Source organism: Phacochoerus africanus, chromosome 9, assembly GCF_016906955.1.
Source record: "Phacochoerus africanus isolate WHEZ1 chromosome 9, ROS_Pafr_v1, whole genome shotgun sequence".
Classification (NCBI taxonomy): domain Eukaryota; kingdom Metazoa; phylum Chordata; class Mammalia; order Artiodactyla; family Suidae; genus Phacochoerus; species Phacochoerus africanus.
Genome location: NC_062552.1, coordinates 48,834,683 through 48,848,442, shown reverse-complemented (window position 1 = coordinate 48,848,442; position 13,760 = coordinate 48,834,683). Strand labels below are relative to the sequence as shown.

General features: G+C 54.5%; 1 protein-coding gene across 3 annotated transcripts in view; it reads right to left on the bottom strand.

The window, feature by feature from the left end:
- ACSBG1 (acyl-CoA synthetase bubblegum family member 1) overlaps positions 1–13,760 on the bottom strand; it is a 54,366-nt gene that overhangs the window by 20,923 nt on the left and 19,683 nt on the right. Inside the window, exons 1-4 of one of the 3 annotated variants that reach the window (XM_047794689.1) lie at positions 11,405–11,524; positions 10,554–10,730; positions 7,515–7,613; positions 6,409–6,503 (exon numbers count right to left, since the gene is read on the bottom strand). In XM_047794689.1, the coding sequence (XP_047650645.1) occupies positions 6,409–6,503; positions 7,515–7,613; positions 10,554–10,603 (244 nt within the window). In that variant the 5' untranslated portion in view covers positions 10,604–10,730; positions 11,405–11,524. Of the gene's footprint in view, positions 1–6,408; positions 6,504–7,514; positions 7,614–10,553; positions 10,731–11,404; positions 11,525–13,760 lie in introns of those variants that run through there. The other 2 variants (XM_047794687.1, XM_047794690.1) reach the window with 2 other exon arrangements.

Sequence of the window (13,760 nt, the reverse complement as noted above, 5' to 3'; positions counted from 1 at the left end):
GCCGGATCCTTAATCCACTGAGCGAGGCCATGGATTGAATCCGCCTCCTCACAGTGCCTATGCTTTTGTGTTAAGTCATCTCACATCCTTCTTGGAAGGAGGTAGAAGGAACAGACAAGGGAAGGAGTCAGTTGTCTGAGTCTGGAGTGTTCCTTGTGGGTGGCGACAGACCCACTCAGAGCCTCTCCTGCAGAGTTGGAATGGGATTTGCAGAGATCCTGACAGATCCACTGAGATCAGGGGGTGGTAGGAGTCCTAGCACGATGGGGGGAGGGGGGAGAAGCAGCTGGTGGCAGGAGGGAGGAAGGATCATGAGCGGACCCAGGGCCACAGTGGGTACCTCTCAGCCTGCCTACCTGCAGTGGATGGATTCCCTGGAGGGTAGCAGAGATGTAGGAAATCAGGATGGGATGCCAAACCCTTAAGGTTGTCTCCATCCCCTCACCTCGAAACTCCACAGGGGCATAGGTCTATCCCATGCCCAGCCAAGTTCACTGCCATCATAATAGCCAAAACATGGCCAGGCTGCAACCAAGGTCCCTCTCACCCAGTAAGGTACCCAAGATCCCCACCAGAACTGATTTTAAATGGTTAGGTCTACAGAGAGTCCAGCTAGGAGGCAGCCTGCAGCCAACAGCCACAAGCAAAGCCCCGCCCGCTCCCGGAGAATGTCAGCTGAGTCGGGGGGTGGGGGGGGGGTGGCCAAGGGCAGCCCACACTTCCCCATCGTCTTCTCCCCTCCCGTCTCTCTCGTATTGCCCCCACTTGTCTTGGCCTGACCCTGGCCTGTGTCTTATCAATTGCCCATTATGCTGGCGCTGGCTGGGCAGGCAGGGAGCTGTGTTCTCTGGGGTTCTGGGATAAAGGCGTTTCAACAGCCGACGAGGTCACTCTCAATTAGCTGGGAAAGGGAAAAACACGAGAGCAGAGAGGAGAAGCCTGGACGTTTTTTGCAGTCTGTGGGAACAGCCTCAGAACAAAGCTTGCTATGCAGTTGGAAGGAGACACTGATCCGGGGTAAACATGGTTCTCGGACCCCGGACAGACCTTTCTCCAAGATCTCTCTCCTTTAGGGCACTGGATCCCACAGCTCCTGACGTGAGCACTAGGAAGTCCCTCTTCATACAGGGACCCTTTGCTGAGGGTCTTTGGAACCAGCTCAGCCTGGTGCCGGGCATCCTGGGGGTGTATAAGGGGAAGAGGCCCTGGTGGCCTTGGGACAGGACAAGAGCTAAGGATAAGGCCAGAAGAGTGTTTCCAGACTTTGGCGCACCTGTGACTTGACAGAACTGGATGTTTTATATCTTTTGGTTTGTTTGTTTTGCTTTTAAGGGCTGCACTCACTGCATATGGAAGTTCCCAGGCCAGGGATGGAATCTGAGCTGCAGCTGCCTGCCTAGACCACAGCCACAGCAATGTGGGATCTTTAACCCACCAAGTGGGGCCAGGGATAGAACCTGCATCCTCATGGATACTAGTCGGGTTCTTAACTTCCTGAGCCACAACTCGGGAACTCCCAGAGCAGGACATTCTGAATAGGAAGATTTTTCTACAAAGATCCCAGAGGCCCCACTTTTTTTGGATAGTGAGGCTGGGGCTACCACTGGTTCCCATTTCTCAAGCAAAGAGCACTTTCCACCAATTTCCTCTGACCTCTGAGAAGTCCTCCCCGCCTTCTCCTACTCCCACTGCCCCCAGATGCTGAAATGACATGAGGTCCTCAGCCTCACACTGTCCCCAGGGCTCCTCCTTGCCCCTCGGCCTCGGGATCTGAGCTCTCCAAGGACAAGGGCAACATCCACCTCCTTCTAGTCAAAATACCACCCATGCCCTTGAAATGTTTGGGAAGGTTAGGGGCATGGGACAGAGGAGGGCTGGGGCCTCCTTGGGCTGGAGAATAGGCTAGGCTGAGTTCCCAGCCTCCCGAGCTCCAGCTCCAAGCTCCCCAGTGGGTGTAAGAGTTTCCTAGGGAAAGTGGGTGTGGGGACAGGGCTGGCCAGCACTTCCAGCAGCCCCTCTCCCTGGATCCCCTCCCCTTCCCTGTGGACTTGATGTTGCCCCACTCCAGCTGGGGTTCATGTTCAACCTAGAAAGAAATGTATCTCCAGGCCCAGCACAAGGCTGCCTTTGTGTGGAGGTCAGATCCTGGCAGCTCTGTGGCCCTGCTCAGTGAGGCTCCCCCTGGGAGAACAGCACTCTGCACAGCTCAGAGCTCAGCCTAGGGACCAGAGTTCGAGGGCCCTCCAGCTTCTTGGGAACCCCGATTCCTGAAGGCAGGGCTCCCAGAGCATCCCAGAGGGGCTGCAGTTCAGTGGTTAGGAGCCAGGGCTGCAGGAGGGGAGGGGACCACAGTGCGTGTGATGCTATCTAGGTCCCAAAGAGGCAGTGTGGCCAGTTATAGTTCCACCTATTACTAGCTGTGTGACCCTGAGAAAAATCACTGAACCTCTTTGAGCTCCATTTCTCCCTATCAAATGAGAATGATAAAAACAATAAAATACTGGGAATAAATTTAACCAAGGAAGTGAAAGATTTATGTACCAGGAACTTTAAGACATAGAATTGATGTCTTGATCAAAGATATTGAAGAAGACACAGACAAATGAAAAGATATCCAATGTTCATGGATTCAAAGAGTTAACATTGTTACAATATCCATCCTACCCAGAGCTACCTAAAGGGTCAACACAACCCCGATCAGCATTCTGATGGCATAATTTGTAGAAATAGAACAAACAATCCTAAAATTTGTATGGAAACACAGAAGAGCTCAGACAGCCAAAGCTACCACAAAGAGAAGATGAAAGAATACAAGTTGATTCCTTAGCACAGAGCCTCACACCGTTCAGTCAAGTTGCTCTTATTAAGGGGATAGATGTGTGAGGAAAGAGGATTTAATTCTTTTCCGACAGTCACAATTTTATGGAAAGTCCTTTGTGAAACAGCAACTTCAAGGCCCCTCACCATGAGAAGCTGTTCCAATTTCCTCCTCTAAACAGAGGCTGGAGGCCAGGTTCTTGGAGCTGCTGGGGAATCATGGAAATGGGCCCCAGGGCCAGGCTGGCACACAGGGGGCACTTGAGCCACAGTGAACCTGGATCTTGTAGCAGCTGAATCCCAGAGCCTCCCCTTCTACCCCTTGTGGCACTGGAAGCTGCGTGAAATGGGGTTGGGCAGAGTGTTACCCACAGGCCAGGCTTGTGGGAGCCAATGAGGCCTGCTTGGCACTGCCAAGGGAAGTTCCTGGGGTCCCTTGGGCAGTGATGCCGAGAAGTATCCTTGGCGTCTCCCTGATTGTCTCTTTCTGCTCATCGCCAGCCCCAGATGCCTAACTCCCAAGGGCTCAGGCCTAGGCCTAGGCCCAGAGAAGGCTTCAAAGTCAGAGCCCAGGAGTTTCCGCTGTGGCCCAATGGAATCAGTGGTGTTTTTGTAGGGCTGGGACCTAGGTTCAGTCCCCTGGCAGGCACAGTGGGTTGAGGATCCAGCCTTGCCCTAACTGTGGTGTAGGACCCAATTGCAGCTCAGATCTGATCCCTGGCCTGAGAACTCCATATGCCACAGGGCGGTGGGAAGAAAAAAAAGAAAGTCTGAGGCCAGCTAGAGGTCATCCTTGTCCAGGAAGCCCACTGTGATCACCCAGTTCCCAGGTGTCAGGCTTTCCTTCCTCAGCCTCCATGTGCCCTCAGACTGGGAGTTCTTTGAGGGCCAGAAAGAAGCCTGTCTATCTCACTTGCACGGGGAAGGGAGAGTCCAGGTGCACCCCAGCCGGGCTGCCCCCACCAGCTTCTTGAAGTCCTGACAAACCAGCATGGCTTTGCCTACCCCCTCCCCACCCCTCCGTTAAAGCCATGCCCTGCCTGGCCCCCGGCTGGCAGCTCTCTGATGGGACCCTCTCTAGGTCTCTCTGCCTCCTTGTTTGAAACCTGCCTATTCTCTGTGCCCGCTGATACAGGGCTGCCAGATCCTAAGGTAGATTATGCAACTGGGGCCAAAGGGCTAGGACTTGCTCATTCCTTCTTAGAAGTACTCCAGACTCCGTGCACTTCAGGGCACATGGAACTTGTCCCACACTGGCTCCCCCTTCCTGCCCTTCGAGTTGTAAAACACCAAGGCTGTCACCCATGGTCAGGGCTTCTGAGCTCTAGGGATTTGCTGTGCAAAATCCGTGGGCGCTGACAGCTGCTCTTTGAGCGCCGCAGGGAAGGAATCAGCCCAGTCTGAGAAAAGCGAGCCTGAGCAAGCTGATGGGACTTGCCAGAGGCGACACAGCAACATGACAAGTCAGTGAGGAGCCCTGGCTCCTGGGAGAAGAATGTGGGAGCTGCCTGGGCCCAGTTGGCCCCCTCTTGGGAACTCTCTGGAGCCTTTCAGACCCTTCCCTTCAGAAACCAAGGCCTTTCCTTGGTCCAGGTCCTTCTCTCTTTTTTTTTTTTTTCCACTTTTTTTATTTTTTGGTCTTTTTAGGGCCGCACCTGTGGCATATGGATGTTCCCAGGCTAGGGGTCGAATTGGAGCTGTAGCCACTGGCCCACACCACAGCCACAGCAACACCAGATCCGAGACGAGTCTGGGACCTACACCACAGCTTATGGCAATGCCAGATCCTTAACCCACTGAGCAAGGCCAGGGATTAAACCTGCATCCTCATGGTTCCTAGTCAGATACGGTTCCATTGAGCCACGATGGGAACTCCAGGTCCAGGTCCTTATATATCTCTGAGGAGGGGCAGAGAGGCAGAGGCTGCTCCGGGAAAGTGCACCCCACACCTCAGCTCAGACCACTGCCAAGGCCACCCAGAGACACTCAGCCTGGAAGAGGGGCAGTTTGTCTGATGGCAGCATTGAGCAACACCCCGCCCAGGACAAGGGGATTAGTCTTTAGTTTTTGAGGAGCCAGGCGGCCTGGGGAGCAGGGCTCCCAGAGTCCTGGCCTAGTGGCTCCCCTTATTATGCCTCTTTCTTCCTCAGACAAAAGGCATGGTGACATTGGCCCTACCCTACTTCCTTGTGACAGAGCAGAGGAGTCCTGACTTGTTCCTGCCCTCACACCAGGCCTATCCTCTGACCAGGAAAACCAAGTCAGAAGAAACTTTTTTTCTTTTTTCTTTTTAGGGTCCCACCCGAGGCATAGGGGGGAGGGGAGGTTCCCAGGGGAGAGGTCCAATTGGAGCTGCAGCTGCCAGCTTACACCACAGCCATGCCGGGTCCTTAACCCACTGAGAGGGGCCAGGGATCAAACCCACATCCTCATGAATACTAATTGGGTTCATAACCCACTAAGCCACGATGGGAACACCCAAGTCAGAAGAAACTCTGAGGGAAGAGGCCTCAGAACCAAGGCCTCTCTTTCCCTTTCCTCCTGTCCCTGGTTCTGGTCGTGTTGTAGCCCCGTAGAGAGACCCTTGAAACTGGCCTCCCTTGCTGCTAGTCCCACTTCAAATGCTACCACCTACTCCCCCAAATCCATAACTGCTGTCTAACCATGAGGAAGACACCAGGCGTACCCCCACTGGAGAACATGCTTCAGAACACACAGCCCGTTCAAACCCTACACCCCACAGGCAACTTGCCATCCCCGCACCCGCCACCGCCGACTCCCCGCTTCTCTGAGGAGCCTACAGCTGGGAAAATTCACCATGGGAAACCCAGGCCCTCGGAGGAGGCTCCCCCACCCATGAGAAGTGACAGAGACCAGCGGCAGGACGGCAACAATGTTTTGTCCCAAGGACAGCACAGGACCTGGGAGGCAGTGACACTCTGTGCCCAGGATATGTCACTTCCTATTTTTTTTTTTTAAACAACACCTGTTGTTGCTACGATATTGTTGTACAGCCAATAAAAATGAACAAAAGCTCTGTTATTATTATCATCTTGATGACTCTTCAGGGTAAATGATAACTTTGCCTCCCTTAAGGTGCAATTATCTGGGGATGAATGTCATTAAAAGAGCACGTGACCACCCAAGCCTCCAAAACCAACCCTGCCAGACCCTGCCAGCTGGCCCGCCCCCTGGACCAGTCAACCTGCTTGGCAACCCCAAGGCCTTTGCTTATCTGGGCCTCCTCCTATCCTTTAGCAATCCCGAGCTGAGATCCCAGCAATCCCTGGTGAGGCCCCAGGGGTCTTTCTTCACTGACTTCTCTCCTTCACAAACTGAAAGACGAAAAGCTTCCTCCCACTCCCTCCCATCCAGCTTGGCCCGGCAGTCATAAGGGGAGGGCCTTCACAGCCTCCCTGGGGGCGTGGAGGTCAGCGCCATCTCCACTTGTCCTGCCCCCCACGGTTCTGTTCTGTGGGTCTCCCAGCTTGCTCTGCAATGGCCCCTCGGCACCTGCCCCCCACAGCTCAGCTCCACTCCTGGCCAGGCCCCGCGCCCCCGCCCAGCCCAGCAGTCTCCCAGCCAGCTCACCAGGAGGAGTCAGCTGGTCATCCTTCACCTTCTCTGAGAGCTGGAGTGCATGGCTTAGGGGCTCCTTGGAGAGTGTTGGCCCATCAGTCAGGGAGCTGGCGGGGAGAGGGAAAACAATGATTAGAAGACGGCAGAGGGGCCTGGGCTCCTGATGCTGGCCCAGAAGGCATCTCTGCACCCTCGAGGGTGACACTGGCATCTCTGCCTCCCGGGGGAGCTCTTCGTTGCAGGAGCTAACCGCACCCCCACCCCCGGCCTCTCCCTACAGGCTCTAGGGGCCCAGGAGAAAGACAAATCAAGGCAATCAAATCTGCTCTAATTTGCTGTGTGACTCTGGGCAAGTTTAGGGCTCTCTCTGGGTGCAGTGTCCCCATGTGGACAAGGAAAGGCTTGGGGTCCGTCCCTGGAGGATTCTGAGCACCACTCCAGGGCTGTGCAAGCCTTGAGGGTTGGGAGGTCCCCACCCCTCACCCCTCACTCCCCACACCCACCAGCCCTTAGACACTGAGAAGAGGTATGCTTGGAAACTCAAAGCGGAGCAGAGGACACTCCTATGGCTCTTGGGGGTCCTAAGCAGGCCCCTGAATGAGGCCCCCTCCTCCTCAGTGGTGCCTGTGCACATGCCCTACGTCCATTCCCCCACAGACAGAACAGGCATGGGATCAGGGAGACCTGGAGCTCTCGCCGTCTGCCTTCACCCCTGGCCCAGATCCCCCTGGCCTCCCAGGCTTGGTGGCCTTAGACAGTGAATCTCCTCTTCCAGCCACCAATGCAGCCCAGGTACTGGGCCTCCATAAGCAACTTGGCCTTACTGCTCCTCAGGATGATTCCACCTCAGGGCTCAACTGGCCAGAACTCAACATCCTGGGTGGAAGAGCAGATGGAGTTCAGGACCAAGCAGGGCTGCAATATTATTCAACTTCAGAGACACATCTTATGGTCATTGGCTATGTAAACAGAGCTCACTGGAGTTGTGCAGTATGCAACCTGTGCAGCTGGTCATGACAGCCCTTAGGGCAGGACCCTGGCTCCAGGGAGTCCCCCTTATCTGTCAGGGTGGGGCTAGTCCCGTCCCTGCCCAGTTCCCGGGGAGCTGGCTCAGTTACCTGCTTCTCACATTCGGCCTTACTCCTTGCTGGTACCGCAGGTTCAAACTAAGTTTGTGAATGCACCTAGGCCCACCTGGCAGCAGTCTGTTTAAGAACCTGGGATAGGTTTGAAAGCAAAAGATGTCAGGAGGTTATGAAGGGAGGGGGTGGGGGGGGAGATGAGTGGGGTGCCAAGCTGGTCCCCTTCTTGGGAATGTTGTGAGCAAGGCCTGGGCCACAGGGCTGGATCGGTCCTTGTGTTGCCATGGTAACCTGCTGGGGGAGGCTGCTGGGCAGACTGAAAAGATGAGAAAGCATGCTTCTGGGGTGAGGCCTGTGATGCCAGGCGGAGAGAAACAGTTCTGAGCACCGTGGGACTTGTCCTGCTGACTTTGGATCACCAGTGACTGCCATCACTCTCTTGGGTTGTTGAGTAAAACCTCCCTCTTCTCTGGGACAAAGAACACTGTAATGTTCCCAGATGGCCCCTGACTTTGGGGCTCAGACAATTACAGGACGAATGGTGGGACATACATACAACTAGGCTGAGGCCCCCACACTGTGAGCATCCAGGGGAGAACTGAGAACTTAGTGTAATGCCCATACCTTATCTTGGCTGCCCCTGTCCTCAAACAGTGGGGCCATGCCCTCAGGGCAAAGCCAGTCCGTCCTTAGCACTCATCAGTTTTTGAAACGTCCAGCTGGGCAGCCACCCCCAGATTAGCCAAGGCCCTTATTGGCTGTAACCTCCCTCCCAACCCATCTTAACTACTTCCTCACAAACAAGCCTGTTTTTAAATCCTCACCATCAAAAGGTACAGGCAGCATTTCTGCCACCTAATAAAATTTGTGTAAACTGGTTCTGGTTTTCAAATAGCCAAACAAAGACTGAATGAAAAGACACCTCAGGAAGCCAAGGGCCAAGCGTAACCATGATGATTAGAACCTTCTGTTTACAGGGAGGAGCGACTGTGGGAAGCAACTTGCCGTGGAGGCCCTTCCCCAAGTGTCTGACACCCCAGAGCAGCAGCAAGACTCTTGTGGCTCGGTCGCCGCTACGTCCACTCCCCTGTTCTGCCCTTTCCCTCCCTCAACGGGAGGGTGGATCCTGTCCCTCCGCCTGTACTGGGCATGACCACCACGGGTTCATTCCCCCCATGGACGGCCGCGGAGCATCTTATTGAACTCTCTACGCCCTGGGGCTGAAGGGCATCAGATGCCTGATTAAGAGAAGCTCAAAACCTAATTTTCCAAGTGAGTAAAGTGTGCTTTTCCCCTTACAAGAAAGATTAAGTCTCTTGAGGGGGACGGCACCCTTGTCCATCATCTGAAACAGAATTTGCTGGACCTCCTTCCGACTTCCTCCCGCTCATTCGGGTCTTATGAGTAAGATTCTGTTGGTCCGGCTTGTAACATGATAGCGAGCCAACCTGCATCGTGTCAAGGGCCATCTTGTCCTCTCTAACGTGGCCACTGCCTCACATGTCGTTGGCTGTGGTAGTTGTTAGTTCTTAATCACTGACTGCGTTACTAGCCGCCACTTCTTGCCCCCGTCCCTGTGCTGGCCTCTAGCAACTCACCTGCCTCCTGCTTTAGAGGATGTTTTTGGTAGCCAGCTAGGAAAACAGATAACCAAGCCTGTTAGAAGCGTCAATCAAATCAGAGGAGTTGGCTTCCAAAGTGGAATTGATAATGCTTTCCTCCAAGAAAAGAGACCTGGGGCACAACCCCTTCTGCTGGGACTCCTCAGAAGCCTTTTGGGCCCCTTCTGATTCTTGTTACTATTCCAGAAGGCACAGCGGCCGGTAAATGATCCTGACCGGCGAGGAGTGACTATTGCTGTCAACACGATGAGCCTGCCAGAGGTGGTTAGCCCAGTGTTCCCATCATTCTGGAATCTTGGACTCCTCCTGGAATGCAGCACCCCAGAGAGGGGCTCAGTCCCAGAGGCCGAAGTTCTTAAGCACCGGGACGACAGCAAAGGGGGCGAGGAGAGTGGACTGAGGAGGCTGGGTGGCCTCCGTTCGCTTTTCTCCTTCCTCAGAAGAAGAGCCAGAAAGGATCCTTAATGAGGACAGCAACTGCTATCACCGCAGCTCACGCTAAGCACCTTGCCTTACTCGTTTTCTCAGAAGCAGAAACGTCTTCAGCACCTGCCCAGTAGCACGGGGAGCAAGAAAACATGTGAAGGGCATATATGAGCAAATATATTGTGAGGTGGTTGTGGGGCAGAGCAGGGGGTGGCGGTGGCAGTGGCTGGGGGTGGGGGCAGGAGGCAGAGGAGTCTAGGGAGCCTGGACTCTGCTTTCTCTGAGATGTCTCTCCTCCCATCTTGCCAGGGGAGCTACTGGGAATCACTGGAAGAGAGCTCCTCCTTCAGGAAGTTCTCCTGGATTATCCCTCTCACCCTTGGGACCCTAGGATGCTCAGGTTTGGGGTTTGAAAGCCACATGTGTCTTGGGAAGCTCCTGAAGAGCAGGGGTCAGGGCTGATTTAACCTGTCCTTTGGCCCTAAATACTCATTGGCACAGAGTTGGGGCTCAGTACATGTTGGCTGGATCTAGTCTTTCTCAAGTTGTCACTATGTGTGTGACATGTAAGTTGGAGAGAGCCTTAGTTTTCCATGGGAACCCCTCATGGATGGGGATCCATCTCCATGCCCCCCTCTTCCCGTTTAGCCTTCTGCTTTCTTTGTAGGAGATGCCTAGTAAATGCTTTCTGGAAACCAGAGACCGTTGAGATTCTCCAGCCAGCTTGTGTGGGTTCAGGTTGTTTTACTGGTTCGAGTTCAAGTTTATACCTCTCTGAGCTCTGGTGTCTGCCTAAATCCTACAGCAATTGAGAGGATGAGAGAGTACATGGAAAGTGCCTCATTGTTAGCAGTGGGCTCTCTTGGATCTTTTGGAGAATAAACAGAAGAAAATTCTTTGGTGAGATTAGGAGGGTGCCTAAGGAGGATGAAAAGTCCCAAACTCAAGCCCAAGGGGTCTGGGCACTCTGCCAGGCCCAGGCACTCTCCCTGGGGGGCAGCGGATGGGTGGGATGCTTGTTCCTTACACAGTCCTCAGGATGGAGCTGGCAGACCTGAGCAGAAGCATCTCCGGCATGGTCCCCGAGGGGTGGCCACACCCTGTGCACTCACCCGGGCAAGAGTGAGAGTCTCAGTGAGCGTGTCCCGGCGTCCCCCTAGAAAGCTGCATCAGCCCCAGAGAGGGCCAGTGCCATCAAACCGCCCTGGAACAGAGACACAGCGTGAGTCATGCCCATGGCCTGGCTGGGCGAGGGGGCAGCTGCCCTCCTTCCTGGGCATGACTCACGGGCTCCCAGCCTGGGTACCCTACTGTAATTTACCACCTCCTAAGCCACGTGCTCTGACCCTATCGGGAACAACACTGGCCTCACAGAAGGTGGCTGCCCTCAGGTTCCAGGGTCTCTGGGCCCCAGGGACAACTGGTTAACAGAACTAGCGTATACATCGGATTCCTGGGCCTCCTGCTTTGCAAAGATCACTGTGGCCCACCCTCTCCGCTCCTCGTGCTGGTTCTCACCTCTCTCTGCTCTGGGGGGAAAGGGAGAGCCTATCTCCTGTCTGCTGCAGGATGTTTTCAGTGAGGGGCTTTATCCAAATACTTCCCCAAATCCTAAAAACCCCAAACAGAGAGAGGAGCAGAGCCTCCTCCAAACCCCATGGTCCTGGCCACATAGGCTGCTCCCTCTGCACAGGCTAGGCTCTCAACTGCAGCGATCTAGTCTGCAGCGCTGTTTCCCACTGGCCTCCCCCATATCCCTTACCCCTCACTGCTCTTAGGCTGCGTGGCCTGCCTGCCTCTACCATAAAGATCAGGGCCCCTGGCATCTCTCTTGTAATTCCTGACTGCCGACCCCAGAGACCCCCACCAAGGACTTACAGCAGAGGGTGTGCCGGGAGGGTCTGGCTGCCACAGGACATTGGCCTTTTTCTTCCTTGGGACTGGCAGGCACAGGGCTCAGCATCCCCTGTGCTCCTTTGGCTAAGGCATCACGGGTGTGGGAGCCAGTGCTGCCGGGTCCCCAGGTTCCAGGTGATGAGGCAATGGGGCTGGGCATGAGTGGGGACCTGCCCCGACCAGCCCTGGGGCTGTGGGTGAGGTGTGGCCCCAGATACCTCTGACCCATCTGGCACAGGTCCCAGCTGCCCACCTGCGAGGCTTACATAAAGAGGTGCGGGAGGCAGGGCAGGGACCTGTCAGTGCAGAAAGGAGAGGCAGTGTATTGCTTGTTGTCCTTGGCAGAGCCACAGGAAGACACCATACCTACCACTGGGCTCTCACCCAGAGGTAGCCTTGGGCCCCAGCGGCGGGACAGGAAGCTTGACTCTTTCCCCCCTTTATTATTTGTCTTTACTGAATGCACACATTGTGCCAAGTAGTTTGTGTGGGTTGGTTCTTTGCAACCTCCCAACAACCTACTGTGGGTTTTAATAATAGTCCCATTTTGCAGGTGAGGTGACAGAGGCCCAGAGAGCTTTAGACTTGCTCAGGGTCACCAGCAAGAGGGCAGGGATAGCTTTTGAAATCCAGGTCTCCATGACTGGCTCTGAAAGCAGGACACATGTAAGTTAGACCTAATCATTATTTACATCATAAAACTCAGCCAACAGCTCCATCACACCTTGTCCCTGAAGAGCCCCTCCTTCCATGGTAACAGGAGCCCCACATGAGGCCCTTTGGCTCCTCACGCCCTCTCCACTTCCTTCTCATGCCAGACACTCGCAGGTTTGTGGCATCACGTCTCCACCTTTGGAAACTGGCGCCCTGCTCTCTGGAGACCCTCCTTCCAACCACCTTAGTCATCACCTGCCAACTGCCTCTGGGGTGAGCAGGGGGTTGGATGAGGTGAAAAAACACAGAGGCGTCCCCAGTGGGTACTAGGAGGAAATTTAAGCCCTATTTTAAAGGCCACAGGGCGGGGAACAGTGGCAGCATGGGGCGGGGGTGTTCCAAGGCCTTCCACCCAGTCAGATGGCAGAAGACACCCACATGGCTATACTAAGCTCGCATGTTGCTACCAGCGCACCGGCTACAAGAGAGTCTGTGCTTCCCAATTCCAGTTTCCTAATGGCCTCTTTTCCCAGCAATCCTTGCCCATTGCCACTTTGGAACACCATGACCCTCTGGGTCCATCACCAGGGTGCCAGCCCTGAGCCTTCCATGGGTTACAAGCCCTTTGAGAACCTGCTGGAAGCCCTCTCTTTGCCCCTCCTCGAAGCGCCCAGATGTTCTCTTGCAGTTTCAGGGCTGCTGGGGCTTTGGAAGCCCCTGCTGTATGAATAGCCAGCGGCACTCCCCCTACCCCCATCCCCTGAAATCCCAGAAAGGAATGCAGACCCTCCCTCTATCCTCAAGAGGCTCTTCTCCTCCTCCCGCTTTCCTGGGGAGGATTGAGCATCGATGCTAATGATTGGAGTTGGCACTGGGGGGGTCGATGTGGATGGAGGATGGTGGTAGAAATATCCTCACTTGGAGGGCGCATGCTCAGATCTCTCAGCCCCTCCTGGGGAAGCTTGACAACTGCTCTGGATGTAGGGTTGCCATATGGATGAGGAAGTCAGGCACATGGGGAGGAGGGCTTAGGAAATGTGTCATCTTCTTTTTCTATCCCCTTATAAAAACCACAAAAGCTGTAATCCTCTGACAGAAACCTCCTACTGTTCTTTAGGCCCCTCATCCTCCAGGAAGCCCTCTGGGAGGCACCCCCAGCTCCCATGCTTCTTCCTGGAGCCGTTTGGGCTGAGTCTATCTCAGCGCACTTAACATTTAGATGCTGGGTGTTGCTTTTTCAAACATAACTGTCTGCCATGAAATAAAAATCTCAAGCCCATATTCTCAGAGTTGAAAATGATCTCTCCCTGCCCCATGACTGAGAGCTCCATGAGGCTCTTCCTTCCTACTATGATTATTGATGGAATATCTCCTCATTGCAGACACTGCAGTGGGCCTGGGAGCAGAGGAGAGCCCAGGGAGCCTGGTCTCTGCCGTGAAGGCTTAGAGATGATGGGATTGATGGTCAATAAACAAAGATGCATTCAAGGTCACTGTGGGGTCAATAGACCTAGGATGGGGTAGGAGGTACAGTGAAGTTAAAGGGAGATGGTTAGAGAGGGGTGAAGGTGTATTTCATGTGAGGCAGAGGGCAAGCATCCCGAGCAATGGTGCTGCAGGAGAAGCTGGTGTAGACAGGAAAGGATCCAAGGCCTGGCATAGACTCAGCATGTAGACCATCCCT